The sequence below is a fragment of the Papaver somniferum genome, chromosome 7 (genome assembly GCF_003573695.1).
Source record: "Papaver somniferum cultivar HN1 chromosome 7, ASM357369v1, whole genome shotgun sequence".
NCBI classification, from domain to species: domain Eukaryota; kingdom Viridiplantae; phylum Streptophyta; class Magnoliopsida; order Ranunculales; family Papaveraceae; genus Papaver; species Papaver somniferum.
In genome coordinates this window covers 98843812-98861795 of record NC_039364.1, presented here as the reverse complement: position 1 = coordinate 98861795, position 17984 = coordinate 98843812, and the positions used below count along the sequence as shown (strand labels likewise).

General features: G+C 35.7%; 1 protein-coding gene and 1 long non-coding RNA gene across 5 annotated transcripts; one reads left to right on the top strand and one right to left on the bottom strand.

Moving 5' to 3' along the window:
- Positions 1 to 3598: 3598 nt before the first annotated feature.
- Positions 3599 to 10516, top strand: LOC113297944. Of its 4 annotated transcripts, none has more exons than XR_003333910.1 (9): positions 3599 to 3724; positions 4252 to 5010; positions 5168 to 5553; positions 6038 to 6122; positions 8770 to 8840; positions 9068 to 9110; positions 9276 to 9380; positions 9510 to 9549; positions 10210 to 10516. It is a non-coding gene; the product is annotated as an uncharacterized LOC113297944 (long non-coding RNA). The 4 variants fall into 4 exon arrangements; XR_003333908.1 differs by having other exon boundaries at positions 9068 to 9194; XR_003333907.1 differs by having other exon boundaries at positions 9068 to 9380.
- LOC113297943 (high affinity nitrate transporter 2.5-like) lies at positions 6580 to 8952 on the bottom strand. The gene is made up of 2 exons (XM_026546555.1): positions 7507 to 8952; positions 6580 to 7274 (listed from the first exon to the last, which is right to left on the bottom strand). Exons 1-2 carry the CDS (start codon positions 8649 to 8651, stop codon positions 6899 to 6901), a joined length of 1521 nt encoding a protein of 506 aa, XP_026402340.1. The 5' UTR covers positions 8652 to 8952; the 3' UTR covers positions 6580 to 6898.
- Positions 10517 to 17984: the final 7468 nt, after the last annotated feature.

Below are 17984 nucleotides of genomic sequence, written 5' to 3'. Positions count from 1 at the left end.
TTCTTGGCCCGAGACAATGTAGTATTGATGTAGGATAGATTGCACAACTGTTATAGTGTTATTGGTCAAGGTACCATAGAACATTACGTCATCAGCAAACACCATGTGTGTTACTGAGGGAGCCCACCTGTTAAGTTTATAACTTGCATACCACCCCTGTCTTTCCATACTATGTAATGTATGAGACTCGGAAGACTGTGAGAGCAAATGATAAAAAGGTATAGCGAACAGAGGGTATCCTTGCCTTATTCCTCTTTCACCGGGAAAGAGTTTTAAAAATGAAGGCAATGACTAAATACAATCCCATTTGGGTTAAATACAACCGAAATTTTACTTTCAAACTTTTTCAACTTTTCTTTTAACGGGGCTAAATACAACCCAAAAAATTCAAGTCAGTTATACCATATATTTCTTCATCGTTTTGGGGTTTCCTTTGAAACATTAGTACTGCAATTGAGTAAAGCTTAGAAGGATTAAAAAATAGCATAAAAGATAGGAAGGAATTTGTGTCCGTCAATTGTCATCTGATTTTATTTTCTAAGAAAAAAAGTAAAAATTGAAATGTGATCCCTGTTTATCTCCAAAATGGTACTGCTAATCCCGATGTTGCTGCTGGAGACGTCATTCTTATATCTGTCTTCTTCTTCTCTCTAGATATGTTTAACTACTTTTGAATTCCGTTTCCCAATTCTCTAGCGTCGATTGTCATCCGATCTTCCATATATATATCGTGATTAATCAGTCAGATTGATATTATTTGTAATCAACTTCATTACTCGATCATAAAAACAATTCAAAAAAGACTATTAGTCGATCATGGAATCTTGTAATCCTCTTGATCTTAGAATGCAAAAGAATTATCAAAAATAAGATCACTTAATTGAGAATTACCTTTATGGATTTTTAGTTTGTCTTCACTAATTAATGCAATTTTATTTTATATAAGATCATAAACACCCAGTAATATCCACAAAATCAATAGTAACATCACCTAATCCATGTTTCAGACAATATGTTTTGTTTTGTTTTTTTTTTTGATAAAAAGACAGTATGGGTTGTACACATTGATTTTATTTTTAAGGTTCTACTGAATTGGTCAAACAGTATGGGTTGCATATAAAAAAATTGTTAAAAGTAATTAGGGTTGTATTTAGCTAATTACAAATTTAATGTGGTTTTTTTTTTTTTGATGAACAATCAGATCACCTTTCATTCAATCCAAAAAGGTGAATACATGATTGTTTACAAGAGAAAGAACATCAAAATACAAGAAAATTAAAACCCAAATACAAATAAAGATATCAATTACATGTAATTCGCATAGAGAAAGAGCAAAATACCGCAAAGATACTCAATTTTTGTATGAAAAGTAGAGAGAAAAGATGGTATAATCCGGAATCAATTCCGACCACTTTGAATGTTTGTCTTCAATAACAAGAGATGCTCCAAAAAGAAAGGTGTGCTTAGCCCTTGTATATATGAACGAAAAACCCGGATGCCTTAAATCCCTTTCGTTGAAGATGAACTCAAAGCGATGCCGTGTTGAATCGTCGATGTTCTCAAATCTAGAATAACAAGCCATGAAACAACCAACAAATATTGAACAAATTACCATCAAAGTGAAGAAATAATCGCTCTCAAAGCGAAGAAAAAATCGCCCAAAAAGCGAAGATAAAATCACCAAAATGGTGAAGAAATGTGCCAAAAGACACCAAAAGTTAAAAAAGCAACATCTTATTCTATTAGAAAATCTACTAAAAATAAAAAAATAAAATAATCCTTGCCCAGATTTGGTCGTTGTAAAGATCTCAAAGAGAGAGTTTTTGGAGAGAGAAAAGAGAGAAGCGTTTTTTGAGAGGAGAAGGGTTTTTTGATAATGTGGTTGTATGTAATCAAAATGTGGGTTGCATTTAGTCACTGCCAAATTGAATACTTAAAAAAGTTAAAATGGAGACTTTTTGTATGTAAAGCGGAATTAAAAAGGTATATGGCAGTGACTAAATACAACCCATAGTCTGGTTAAATACAATCCAAATTACACAAATATGATTTGACTAAATACAACCCACGGAAATACAAACAGAAAATTAGTATTTAGGGTTTCACAATCACAGGAAAATTATGTTGCGGAGAGTTCAATGAGGGAACGGAGATATCAAACATATTTTGATTGAAACTTGATCTAATCAGAGTTGTTAGACTGATAGTCTTGAAAATCAAATCGTTTCGATCAACCTTTATTTTACTACCATCAAACCATGAAGATAAGTTATACCCTAATATTCATCTTCCATTAACAAAATACCGATTGTTTTTACTATTTTCATCATTTTTTAATGAGATCATTATCATCCATTCCGTTCATGCTCTTTCATCTTAACTTCAGATTTTATCAAGTATCAACCCAATAGTTACTTTTTCTCGCTTGCACAGGGAAGTAGCGGAAAAACAAACAGAGAAAAAAAAGGGCATTCCTTTATATACCTCTTAGAAATACTAATGGTACCCCATTAGGTAATTATGTTAGTTACATTTCGGTTAACATAAGAACCATAAAATTATTTCAAAATTTTGATACGGATACCCCTCTAGCCCCCTATGTTTTAAAGATCAACGCAAAAAAGAAGGATTATCTAGGACGATCAACGCACTAGTCATTGCGTGTGCTCGTTACATTTGGTCAGTTCTGTTTGATCAATTGTTTCAAAAACATAGTCATTTCATAATATTCCAACTTGTGCAGGGTTGAAATTCCAATTCTCACAAACAGATCCTCTAGAGCTTTGGAGGCTTTAGTTCTTCTCCTTCAAAATCTTTAGGATCACAATTAACATTATATTCTTTGGCAATGGCTGTCAAGATCTTAATTTTGGTTTTTCCATCGGGTGCCTTAGCTAACGAAAATATTATCGTACAGTATCTTACGTGCTAAACTTGGACCTAAATTGGGTTTTGTTATATATAGTGTATAAGCTCTACTTGACTCTTTCTGATTCCATTATCGGACACTTCATCAGTTTTAAGTGTGTTGTTAACTTGAATATGGAACTAATACGAGAACTGCTAAACGGTAGCTGTCAATTTACAATTTCATTAAAAAAGTACCCTACTTGATGACTACAATCAGTCCAACACATAATAATCATCTAGAAAACAAAGTAGCAACAGAATTGTTTAGGCAAAAGAAAATCAAACCTGAATGATATTAGGGACCGAACAAAGAATGAGAGGAAAAATATAACCAGAATTGTTTTAAGACGACATTTTTTCTACCCTTGATCTCTAATGATCTGTGAAGAGTGGAGAGAAGAAGAAGAGCTCCATAGTTTTGTCGAAGGAGAAGATGGGTTTGCCTTTCTATTTTTCTATCAGGGAGGGGTATACAAAGTTAACAAATCTGATGGGTAGGTTGATAAGCTCCGGGGTAGATTGATAAAGGGATACCATTAGTGTTTATAGGGGTATATAAAGAAGACATGTTTGGCATATGGGTTATATTTAGCCTTTTTGGTTTAAGAAAACAGAAAAGTAAAATGTGGGTTGTAATTAACCCAAACATGGGTTGTATTTAGTCACTGTCATTAAAAATTGAATTTATTTTTCCTCGCGGAAGTGTAGCTGTTCCTCACTTCTTCCTCATCACTCCGTCCTTTCTCTCTTCTTTGTTTTGATTGTGAAGGACGGGGAAAAGAAGATAGAATCCAAATTATCGGGTTCCCTTTAGGTACGACTGATCTTACATTTTGGTATCTCTAAAAAAAATTCTTTTTCCAATTAAGATTTACCCTCGTTTCGCATTGATTATAATCTCCTCATCGATTCATATTTCCAATCTCTATATCCCTAATTGATCTAGACATAACGTAATTTCTTATTCATTTCGGTCGTTTGGCAATGGAAAATAGGAATCTTGTGAATTCCATTAAGCTTATGGCTCCGCTCGAATCTAGATGCTACATCAAAATAATTGCATAGTTTTAGTTATTCTGCTTGTGATGCCTATGTTCTTTCTTATTTGGTATTTAAACCTGCTGAAACTCATTTGTCATACTTTGCTGTCATTTTGGATTGTGGAAGCACTGGAACCCGTGTAAATGTGTATAAATAGTTAGGAAATAGCACAAGGGATAATGGACGTGCAGTGTTGTTGAACTCGTTTCCTGATCATTCAACTAATAATTCTCTCCATAAAGATGTTTGTCTATACCACTGCATGCAAACTGAACCTGGTTTGGATAACTTTGTTCACAGTTTTACTGGTCTGCGCTCTCATCGGAACCACTACTTGAAAGGGCGGAATAAATTCCTTGGGAAACACATGAAGATAATTCTATCTTTCTGCTAGCTACTGCTGGGCTAAGAAGATTGCCGAGTCATGATGCAGCTTGGATTTTCGAAAATGCAGAAGCTCCTGTTTATGCGTAGGATAACTTCTATAAGGATACTAACTGGACAGGAAGAGGCTTATTATAGTTGAATCGCTCTTAACTACAAAATGTGGACGCTGAACAATTATTCCAGTTTACCCACTTTAGGAGTTCTAGATTTAGGGGTTTCGTCGTTGCAGGTTGTAATGGAAATCAAAGAACTGACGGATGATCGAAATTCACTGCAGCTAAAATTTGGTTCAGATCAGCACCAAATTTTAGCATATTCACTGCCCAGATTTGGTCTACACGAGGCATTTGGAAGGACAGTTATCATGCTTATTCACTCAGAGAGAGTGTTTATAACAGACTTCAATTCAGACATTCTTGTCTCAGTTTGGGATTTGTTCCCAACCACTCTTGCGATGGCTGTTACCTACAACATCCCCACTTCAAACAATATTACTGGTCATTACTGGTCTATTTCAGAAAAATCGGTCCACCTTGTTTTCTCTGATAGGGGATCCAAATTGGAAGCCATGTAAGAGAATTGCTTAGGCTGCCGCAACCCATTCGAACAACTTTGATTGGTCACGATTAACTGAGGGTAAGAACTGCAAAGGACGATCATCTTCCTTTAAGAGTAAGTGCATTCAGGACCACGGGCTTTCTGCTTCCATTTTGTTTAGACTTCATTGATTTGACTCTTATATCTAGTGTTCAGATGTGTTTTTTCGTTTGCTTAAAAGTCTGGTAATTTACTAGAGTTCATTGATTTGACTCTTATGTTGTCTTTGCAGGCACATACTCAAATTTGATGTCCGTCCCTCATCCAGTTTCATGGTTTCATGCCTTACCTGGACTTTTTGCCGTTTACAGTATGCTAGAATTGAATCCAAGAGCTAATTTGACTAAAATTTGGAAGAAAGGCGAGAAAAAATGTTCTGGGTCGTGGATTGACTCAAAGAAAATTTCTGGAAACAGAAAATATGTTAATCAATTCTGTTTTCGAGTTCCATATTTGGCATCTCTCCTTGAGGATACATTATGCTTGGGGGATGCAGAAATTAACTTCGGTCCTGGAGATGTTTCTTGGACGTTAGGAGCTGCACTGGTTGAAGGAGAGCACAAATGGCTGAGTAATAAAGAACCTCAGACTGGTAGTTATAACCTAAAGCTTACGGAGGTCATCCCTTATCCCATTTCTTTATTTATGATATGTTTGTGTGTTGTTTTTATTGTTTACGGGGATCGGGTTAGGCAGACATCATTGTTGTTGGTGTCTGTGCCATGCAAAAAGGGTGCTTCCACTGGGGCATCATCGCCATCTTACTATTTTCCAAAACGGCAACTAAACTAGTCACTGGTACTGCTTCAGTTAGAAAACACAAACTAACCTTAGCATTTTTTTCTTTTGCCGATTTATACTTGTAATTTTTCTGTGTATTTCTTCTTTAGTGTCCATCGTGCTCTTTTCCGCATCTTTCCTATTAGAGGAGATGTGCCATCAATAATTTACATGGAAAGGTGTTTATCGGTCTAACTTATCTTAACGAAAAGAATTTCTACTCTTGTCTTGCTTTTGAGCTTCGATGTAGGTGGGACTGAAATCATTTAATATACGTTTTTAGGATTCAAATATGCTGAAATTGTTTCTCTTTTGTTGGAAGTATGAGGTTAATGCATAGGGCTATGGAGAATTCGGGAAAACTATCATCTTTTGGGTAGAGGAATCAAATGTTAAGTTCTGGAAAGGTAATCCAAGTTTAGTTAAATTAATTAATTTGGATCACTGGCTATTCTGATTAGTAACATATTCAAACTATTAATTGATTGTCGACATACCTTATACCACTCAGTCTCACCCCGAGGCCCAAACTTTTGAGTGTTAGTATGGGAGAAAATTAGGTTGTATATTGAAAAAATGGACCCCACACAAGGAGGAGCAAAAGTAAGCAACTGTCACATTGATTGGGTTGTCAGGGCCTGATGATTGAATGCGATGCAGCACTTGTTTATAAATGTGTTTTACATGTTATACTATGTTTCTGTGCTGTTCTTCCCTTCTTTCTCCTTTTTTTTCCTTTCCTCGTTCTGTTTATAGGTAGAAAAGAAAGTATCTAAGTATTCCTATTTTGTAGAAGGCACACACATACACACACAAAAGGAAAAAAAGAAATCTCACACGTGGTCCCTTTGTGGATAAATGTGGTGAAGAATAACATATAACAAGACTTCTGTATTTCACAAAGGAGCTTAATAAAAACTTAATCTTCAAGTTTTCACAAACACAAAAACTCAAATTTAAAGGAATTGAAAAGAAGAAAAAGACCATACCTAACTAAATGAGTACAAACCACTCTTGATACCATAACTGACACGACAACATAGCAGTCCACTACTTTTCATAGTTATTAAATACTAATCCTTTATGGTAGTATTCACAAGGAAGATCTTGGTATGGAAACAGTTTATCGTTTTTAGGAGTTTTAGATAGAACTAAAACATATTGTACCTTATAGTGGTAGTTGTCAAACAGTAGTGGGAGAGGTTCCACTAGTTGGTCTAAGTTGAGAAGCAATTTTTCTACCTCGTTCACTTTTGCTAGTCTCTGCGAATTTCAAGCTTCCCAGATGTTTACCTTCCTCTTTCTCTCTAGAATTCCACTCAGATGCATAATACTCTTCTTCAATGGCATTTTCTGCAGTTGATGGACCAAAAAACATTCCACCCCATTGTGGGAAGTAGATCAAGGCTAATGGGAGCGTACAACATATGATCATAATACCCATAAGGGTTATCCCTGTTTCTTTAGAGTACTGAGCACCTTTGAAGAAAATGACTTGCGTTAAAACTGCACCCACATTTCCACCGGCTCCTGTCATTCCTGATATGAGCCCCAGCGATCTGAAAAATCACTCAACATCAAAAATTAGTACCTAATCTGCTACTAATCATGGATGATCCTAAAAGATCGGACAAAAATAAGTAATTTTCGCTCTAGCATTAGTGTCTGTAACTTAGCATTGTTAGTACAACATAGAAAACCAGTGACCTGCTCAAATTGTAGAGAAAATAAAATCTAGGAAGGATGAGTGATGAGTTTTTAATGGAGCACCTAAAGAAAGAAAATACTTGCCTTCTAGATACGAAAGGAACTACCCCAAAGGTTAGTCCACATGCAGCTTGGACAAAAAACGAAAAAATCAGCATCACTGTTATTGATGGACCCAATGATCCTACTCTCCCTAGAACAACACAGAGCACTCCTCCTATAGTTTGCACTAACCATAAACTCCAGATCCTACCCCTCATCCCATACCTCTTTGCCATAAAATCAGAGAACATTCCACCACCAGGTCGAGAAACAAAATTCGCTAACCCAAAACTTGCTGCAATAAGTCCAGCAGTATGGAGTTTCAGATTGAACCTATCAAAAAAGTACTCCGCAATTATGTTATCTACTGTCAGTTCAACTCCAAAACTGTACCCGTAACCCAAGGCCAAAATCCACCCCCTGTAATTTTTGATCCCATGGTAGAAAACTTCTGACATTTTATCCTTTGCTTTCTCCCCGGAGTTCTGAAGCCTTCTAAAATTACCTGCTGGGAGGTCTTGGCCAAAGAAGAAGACCATGTATGCTGTAATGGTTTGAAACAGTGCAGGGATGAAAAAAGCAACCCGCCAGGCAGTGAAATTAGTTGATCCCATTTTTCTGATCAGTTCATAGACAAGGGGCATTAGGAGCTGGGTGGCCCCACCACCGAGGTTTCCCCAGCCGGCTGCAACACCATTTGCGGTCCCGACGACCTTAGCGGAGAACATTGTGCTCATCCAGAACTGGGTTGAGACAAAGGTGGAGAGTGAGAAACCGGTGAAGAAGCGGACAAGGAGGAAAGAAATAGGCGAATTTATAGTGGCAGTGAAGTAAACTGCTGGTGAAGTGAGAAGGATGAGGGCTGAAGAAGCAAGACGGGGACCCCAGAGGTCACATGCAGTCCCCATGACAAGCCTCGCAAAGACTGCACCAGAGACAGAGGCTATCCCTGCATTTCCGATATCAGTTGCGGTGAGATTGAGGTTGTCACGTATAATTGGGAGGAGGGGTGGGGCTGCAAAAGTGGAGACAAAACAAGCGAAGAAAGAGATCCATGAAAGATGAAAGGCTCGCATGTGGGGTTTTGCTAACGATAGTATTTTGAACTGAGTGGCCTTATTATCAGAATCCACTGGAAGAGCAAAGTTAAGGCGCTCTGATTCTGATAGATTTCCTTTGTCTTCCATTGTAGAGTGATTTTGAGATGGTGAATATGTGAAATTATGAGAAGATCAGATTTATTTTTATTGCTTTCTGTGTATAAGTGCTGCGGTAAAGGTTGATATCTCTTGGTTTTCTTTGCAGATACAGAGATGAAGACACAATCTTCTTAAGCTGTCTATCAGTTTATATACAAGAATCCAGAGCTTGATGAGGTAGTAAGGATGAGTGTATCTTTTGAAAATACTGAGTTCCTATATTTATCTTTAGCAAGTTGGGTATAGAAAGCAGTTTAAGAAACAATTAAACTGTCCTTTAGTGTATCGGAATTACTTGCTGAATATATAAAGTGAATTCACTGCCTTTTCTGATGTCAAGAGAGATTAAGGTTTGCACGTTTTCTTTTCTACATATCTGATTTGATGTTTTGTGTTATAAACAGATGGCTCTATGGGTTTCTGAATGGTGAATCTGAGGATCCAACGGTGCGTATTTATTCAAGTTTCACTGTCTTTTGTGACCTTAGCATGGATGCAAAACAGAGGTTTAGGGGAGCTTAATATTCAAAGGTTTTGCTCATTTGCCGTAGTGATCTTTGTCAATGACTACTTCGTACCGAACGAACTTGAATAATAAATGATTTTTGTCAGTGTCTACTTGGTATTCAATTTGGTTATTATGAACGAAGCATAAAAGAATTGAGTTGGTGAAGTTTTGACATTGAGGATCCAATTATGTCCAAGGACTGTGGACAGGTCTGACTCGGTTTATCTGATCTGCATTCATTGTACTTTGTGTTCGTTTTCGAAAGGACATAACTGCCTAAACTTTGAACTTCTCTCTCTATCTATCTCTCTCTTATGTTCATTGTTTAATATGTGCAGATTTCTTGTAACAAGTGAGCAAACAAGGAGGATATCTGAGGTACTCTCTATTGTTATCAACTTTTTTTGCTTGTTATTTACCAAGCACTGGATAGGATGGGATATTTCATTGCCTTCAATAATAAAGAAGAAACAATATATATGTCATGTCAACATGCGTGTGTCTTTCTTGCATTAGCAAAATCACTAAAAGCTAGCGAGCAAAACAACGTAAAATCTCATCATGTATATGTATTTTTAGGTATAACTATAATGCAAGACTGCTTAGGCCGGCATTGTTTGATTTCTGTTTGTTTTGTTTATTTATTTTTAGTAAACAAAGGGTATTATAGTAACTAAAGGTGTGGTAGAGTTAACAACCATAGTTTGTGTAGTAAGTAGTTAATGATCAGATTAATGATGCACCAGAATATTCAGTTGGGAGTAAAGAATCTTAATATTTTATGAATTTATAGATTCCTAGGTCTGACCTTTAGATGTACTCCCAGCTGTCATATTCGGAAATGTCTTAGTCATTACAAAAACTGATGCTTCCTTTGCCGCCTTGTTTTAGATTCTTTATTGCCATTTCAAAGATTCTCATTCATTACCGTAGACTTCAATTTTTTCCTAGTTTGAGTTCTCCCACTTCTAAATTCAACATTGAAAATAAGTTCTGAATACCTGTGCATTCATTCAATTCTATCATCTGATTTAACAGGTCGGTGGTTAAGTGTCTAACCCGTTTGCTCATGGTTGGGATCCAATATCGATTGATGGTTCCTGGTTAGTATTAGAAGAATGCTGACGAAGGGATTGAAGTAAAACAAGGTAGTTGGTCAGTAGCTTCCTGACGCCAGTTGTTATGGCTGACCTTTTACATTGGAATTGCTTACAATTTTTACGTGGTTTAAATTAGGGGTGTAAATAATACCCGAAAATACTCGGCCTGACTGTACCCGTTTGACCCCGCCTGTACCCGAAGTAGCTCAAAGCCTGTTATGGCCCGTCATGGGCCACCCGGCCTGGCCTGGATTAATTTATTGGGCGGTCTCGGGCTTTGCAATTAATTATGATGTCCGGCCTGATACCCGGCCTAGTGCCCGGCCTGAAAGCCTTCTATGTGCCATTAATCATTTAATATCCTCTTAAAAAGACTTAAAAGTTACCATTTTATAATTGTCAATTTTGTGTCAAGAAAAATAAAATATATAGATGCTTTTACTTATAATTAGCCTTTTAAAAACATTAATGGTAATAAATTTTCTTTTTAGAAAGTTTATTGTACTCTAATTAATTATTTATTATAGGCTAAAATTAAAAGTTTGTCATTGTAATTTAAATATAAAATAATACTATCACTTACAGTATGCAATGTTAGAAAGGAAAGGATATTGTATTAAAAATAAATACATTTAATACCATTCATTTGAAAATTTAAACTTAAAATAAAAGAAAAAAAATTCAAAATAGTGGCATGTCCGGCCCGATCTGGCATGCCCGTATAAAAGCGGTCTTTGGGTAGCAAATTATCTACTTTTACTCGGCTTGCCCGGCCTGAATTTGTTTACGGGCTCACAAATGTTAAGCCTGGCCTGCCCGGCCTGTCTTAGTTTTTAGGCCGGGCGGCCTGGCCTGCCCGAATTTACACCCCTAGTTTAAATTGATCTCTGACATTTGCTAACGCTGAGAACTGGCACATAATGAGTTTTGATGGAAAAGAATACTAAAGTTGTTGATAGAGCTGTTGAATAAATCTGGATTAACATTCTGCTCACTAAACGCAATTCCATAACTAATGCCATTTCTAGTGATGGAATTGTGTCCACTGACCAGAGTTCACCAGGTGTCCATACTCAACAACGTTTTACCGTCTATTTTCTTAGGTTCGGTTCAGATCCCGCTGGATTAATATTGCCGTTAACAACATACTCAACAAAACCTAAGCATATTTTGGGTTCCGGAACAAGCGAACGGCAGCTCAATGGTTTGGAAATAGCCTAATACTCGACAACCCTGGCAACATGTTCTCTTATCAAAAACAAAAATATTTTGGGTTCTGGCACCTTTTTTTCGCCCGTATTTTTGATTCCCAGGTGGAGAGCCACACCGTTTCAAAAGCAACCCTTATAAATGTTGCAATAAACGTGGCAAATTGAAATCTCAATGATCCTTTTGAAGGGTAGCAACCACATGAGAGCCCATGGCTGCGCCACCTTCTCTGAAATTTGTTGCTATAATAGTGACCTAAAAGCTGTTGCTAAAATTAGGGACGCAAATATCTGTCAAAATTGTCCCCAACAATTCCGTGTGTGCAGCACTACATTGCAGTGCGTGTGCTCTTAACTTATATGGTAATGTTATCAAAAACTTCTTCTGTATCATTTATGATATAATTATGACACTATCTTCTAAGATAATTATTATCAGATATAAAATACTCCCTCCGTCCCATTATTAAGTGACCTAGTTTAAGTTAGCACAACTTTTAAGGCAAGCAAGGAAAATAGTACTTTTAAGCATTTTTTACAATTATACCCTTATGGATAATAACTAGTGAAATTTAGAAATGATTTATCTCTCAAACTACTCCACGGATGTTCGCAAACCTCATACCATGGAAAAGCATTTTAAAACACATACGTAACGAATATAAACATGACTATCAAATTATGCATATTTCTCATATTTTTTATAATTAACTAAAAGGATAATTTTAGAAATATCTCCTTGTTTAATGATTATAGGTCACTTATTAGTGGGACAAAATCTAAAATCAAATAAGGTCACTTAATAGTGGGACGAAGGGAGTAAATACAAATTAGTTTTTGCTAAAAGAAAATGGAAAAGACATATTTGTTTATAATTATGACTCTATCTTATAAGATAATTATTATTCGATATAAAATAAATACAAATTAGTTTTTGCTAAAAGGAAGTGGGAAAGACATTTGTTTTTTTCGAAGTTCAAACAATTTTTTATTATTAGAATATGAAAATTTGGAATCACTTATTCGTAAGGAACCGTGGAAACAACGATCGGTTGTATTGAAACTGATCAAATTATTATAAGAGATTACAGAGATGCTTATAAAGCATTTAGATCAAGAAGAAATTAAAGATAGAAGGGGGTGACAGTTTGTCGGATAAAGACAGTATTACAATGACAGGTAGAAATGCTAAATGCATACAATAACACGAGTCGCACATGTAAAGCTAAGACTAGAAATGCTAAATGCATACAATAAATACTAATTACAGACAAAAGAGTAGCGTGGGTCAACATCCCCCTCAAACTGAGGACCAGACAGAGTGCATCAGTTTGGGCTGTGAGTTGGAGAATGGACTTTTAGCCTGGCCCTTGGCAATACAAAGGTACATATTTGACCATCAGAAAACCAGTAGCAATTAAACTCCGGATGGTGTGATAATCAATTTCAATATGTTTGGTGCGAGCATGTAAAATGAGATTATCTGCAAGATAAACATCACCAATATTATCACAGAAAATAATACATGGATGTTACAAAAAAAAAACATGTAACTCATGAAGCAAGTAAGACACCCATCTAACTTCTGAAACTACAACAACCAAAGATTTGTATTCAGCTTCTGTAGAAGAGTTGGACAAAGTAAACTGCTTTTTGGATGACCTGACAACTAAATTATTTTTCAAGAACATACAATAACCATCTGTAGACTTTCTGGTATCAGGACAACCAACCTAGTCATCGTCACAATATGTTGTAGTAGAAGAACAATCCCCTCCATAGAGTGTAACACCAGAACAAAGTGACAATTTGGCATACCTAAGAATTCACTTGGCCAATTGTAAGTGAACATCAGTTGGATGATGCACAAACTGAAAAATGTAAGTAAAAGCAAAACTGATGTCAGGTCTTGTAAGAGTCAAATACTTAAGACTACCAACAATCCTCCTATAATAAGAGACATCTTCTACTAAAATCCAATCATGCAAAGAATCTTTCTTCCCAATAGCTACTGGAGTTTTACAAGGTTTGCATTCAAGCATATCAAACTTCTTAAGCAACTCCAAAAAGTATTTATTTTGAGTCAAAAGTAAAGAATTAGAAGAAGTATTCAAGGTTGCTTTTATTCCCAGATCATGGCTAAAAGTACCCCAAATCCTTCATAGCAAAGATAAGTTTAATAGAGGAAATGAAAGTCTGTAAAATCTCATCAGTATGACCCACCAAGATTATGTGATCCACATAAACCAAAAGTATTATTTGAGCACCATCCTTATTGAAAAGAAACATTGAATCATCCACCTCAGACTTAATAAAACCATACTGCAACAGAAAACCACTTAGCTTAACATACCAAGCCCTAAGGGCTTGTTTTAGACCATATAAAGATTTGTTTAAATGGAAAACACAAGAAGGATATTCTGCATATACAAAACCTGGTGGTTCTTCCATGTAAACATCCTCATGTAAATCTCCATGCTGAAACGCATTGGAGATATCTTATAAAAAGGACTATAACCTAGAAAAACACAAGAGACCGATTTATGATTAAGTTTATCTTCTCTGCAATAAGCTAGATGTGGAAAACAAAGACATCCAAACACTCTCAAAAAGGTGTAACCAGGCAGCTTACTAAACAGAACTTCGTAAGGACAGTTGAACTGTAAAAGCTAAGTTGGAATCCTACTGACAAGATATGTTGCGGTTAAAAAGGCATCAAACCTGAAAAACGGGGGTCTCACAACCACACCCAATATTTCGTTTAGGAAATCTGTATGGACTAACTCCAATATAATTCCAAGAGAATCAAATAGACAGTCAGACTCAATCAAGGAAAATATATCTAAGAGTTATATCTTTGTTTCTCAATGTAATCAGCAAATCAAACAGATAGAATCTGTGAGCCTGATTATTGTGAGAAACAACTTGAACCGTACCAAAGACCAATATTCAAGTGTCAATCAATTTCAATCAACAACCAAAGGTTGGATTTACCAATTGATTGAACTACGCACAACCCGTGATATTTCATTTACATAAACAAATATAATGCGGAAAAGAAATAACACAGACACAAGAAGTTTTGTTAAGGATGAAACCGTAAATGCAGAAAACCCCGGGACCTAGTCCAGATTTGAACACCACACTGTATAAATCCGCTACAGACTCTAGCCTACTAAAATTTAACTTCAGACTGGAATGTAGTTGAGCCCTAACCAATATCACACTGATTAAGGTACAGTCGCATACCTTACACCTCTGAATCCCAACATGACTCTACGCACTTGATTCCCTTAGCTGATCTCACCCACAACTAAGAGTTGCTACGAACCAAAGTCGCAGACTTGATAAACAAATCTGTCTCCCACAGAAAAGTCTATTCTGATAGATAAATTTGTCTCCCACAGAAATACCTACAAAGTTTTTGTTCCGTCTTTTGATAAATCAAGGTGAACAGGAACTAGTTGATAATCCGGTCTTATATTCCCTAATAATAGCCTAGAAATGTCAATCACCTCACAATAACTTAACTATATGGTAGTAGAACAAGTTATTGTGGAATCACAAAGAATGAGACGAAGAGCTTTGTGATTACTTTTTATATCTTACCTATCAGAGATAAATCTCGAGCAAATCTTAGAGAAGATAGTATCCAATACGATTGAACAAGTAATATCAGAATACGCAACTACAGAGAAAATAGTTGGGTCTGGATTCAGAATCCTAATGAAGTCTTCAAGTCGTTAACCTATAATGGTTTTAGGAAAAACCTAGGTTAAAGGAGAATAGACTCTAGTCTCAACTAGTATCACACAGGAGGTATGGGGATTAGGTTTCCCAGTTGCTAGAGTTCTTTCTTATATAGTCTTCAAATCAGGGTTTGATAACTTTGGAACCAAGCAATCAATATTCACCGTTGGATGAAAACCTGATTCAAGATTCAAGCTAATATCTCTCCACCGTTATATGGTCTTATCTTGTTACACACAAATGAAATATACCTTCATTTAGATATGAGTAACCATACCTAAACGTGTATATTGAGTTGGCTCAATAACAGTTAACCGAAGTTAGCCATATGAACACTTTTGTCTTAACCATGTTCATCTTAACACTTCTAGACCAAATGATAATCAAATGAATCTAATTGTGTTACTCATAGAGTTATTCAATTGTTTATATTCTCATAGAAGTATGCAAGGCGCAATTGAAGCAAACTCGGATTGATTCAAAAGAATCAGTTCATGAACATTTTAGCCACAGTTTGCAAAGATTGCATTCCCAAATATATAAATGTATTTTGTTCATGCGTATGAAATCATACTTAACCGATTTTAGAACTTAATCACATAAGTTTGCAAACGGGTACGCAAACTTAGTTCCCGGACTTTCACGGTTAAAACCGTTCGTATACGGGTATGCATACTTGGTTCCCGGACCTGGATCATTCTTACAACAGATTGCATAGGGTATGCATACTGTGCTATATCCAGACAATGATTAGTTGTTCTAAACTCCCAATTCAATCATTGAAACATTGTTAGAAGACGACAATAGCTGTCTCACACAAACTATTATCTTATAAGCAATTTTCAAGTGATCGAATGATCAATACGAAACATTCTGAGTTTACATCAAATGACTGTCTCACACAAATCATGTAAGATGTTACAAGGCGATTTTCACATGATCATCTTTTGACTTTCGTCAAGAATAATGATAAACGTAGTTAAAGCAAAAAGCTTTCCAACACATATTTCGAGAAAGATATAAGCGAATTAAACTCAGCTCGAAATATGAAATGTGTATAATATAAAATATATATAGTTATACGACTTAGTCTCAATAGGAGATAGAATAGAATAGACTTCTGAGTGATAGATGAGTTCAAGTCTCCACATACCTTTTTTTGATGAAGTTCCTCCAAGCTCCCCTCAGTAGATCTTTGTCTTCAATCGATGAACGTCGTGCAATCTAAAGCTCAACTACACATTATACCCTAATTCGAGACATAGCTATAAGTAGACTAGAAATCAAGACTTATAGTTTTGAAAACTAAACTTGACAAACAAGCTTGAGATAGCAACGCTTGCGAGTTCGCCCGAGCAGTGCTCTAACAATCTCCCCTTTTTCAATTTTAGTGACAAAACCATCAATACATATGGATTCAAAATAAATAAACTTTGTAGCTTCTCATCCAAATGCTTGATTTTCTTGGTTCTTCAACATTACTCGAAATCTTTGTCACTTCCAAGTACTCTAATGATTCTGAACGTATTTAACTCAGCATCATAGTTGTTGAAGATCCGTAGCTATAACAATATATAAAAACAAGATGTTTTCGTAATATTATGCAGTGTTATAGTATTATTACACAGCATCAAAGTTCAATTATATCACAACTTTGACAATGATACTATGGTGATATGTACCACCCCCCCTTAGTCAATACTTCATCTCACAATGAAAACCGCTCCCCCTTACATAATGATCCGTAAACCATATGTATGTAGTGTGAACTACAAAATAATTCTCCCCCCCTTTTGTCAATATAAATTGGAAAAGGTACGAAAACTAACTAGATCATAATGAAATTCTCAAAGAGATTATTCATGACTAAAAGAGAACATATCAATTTTGTTTTGATGATTTCACATAGTCGAAACTTAGTGTATCCATCAAGGAGTTTATAAAAATACAAGAAAACTCCTACAATATTCCACAGCCACACTCCCCGCAAAGATTTGGCAAATAAGCACAAGTTCAATTAAGAACTCTCCCTCATAAAATGTCTATCCCGAAAGAATAACAAGAGAGACCTTACTTTTACAAGAAAAGAAGGATTTCTTTGGACATTAACAAATCACATGAAACATGAAAATGCTCAACATAAGAAAACTTACGGAGTCATACAATACTTTCTCATGGAAGTGGATCAGGGAAAGATCAATACTGCGGAATACTCAAAAGTTCATTCTATCTTTTATAAATATTTGTATAATGATATTAGAGACTTAACTTTTGACACATATTCAGCTAAACTTCTTATGGATTTAACACATCTAGCAGTTTAATTGAAAGATAAAATCATTCAAGGCTAAAATACCATTAAAGTTATTACAACCATTCAAAAAAAACAGTTTAATAAGTTCGAATTACGAAGTTCAATGGAAAATATCATAAGCAACCAAAACAAAACAAAAAAACAGTATTTAACCCACCATCTTATAATAATTCCTAGCAATTTCATCAAACTTCTCAATCATTTCAGGATGGGATTCAGAAGCATACTCCAACTCCTCTTTCAAGCACTCCACCTCTTGTCGAAGATGGATAATCTCAGTGTTTGAGATTGTTGAAGTTCTTGTTGAGGTTCTAGTTAAAGTTTTCATCTTTTCGATGCTTGCCATGGTTAAGACTTTTGGCCCTCCAAGATCAGTTCCAAACGCAATAATGTCGAATTGACTGCAAATCCTTGAAAAAGACAAGGAAAGCCTGGAGTCTT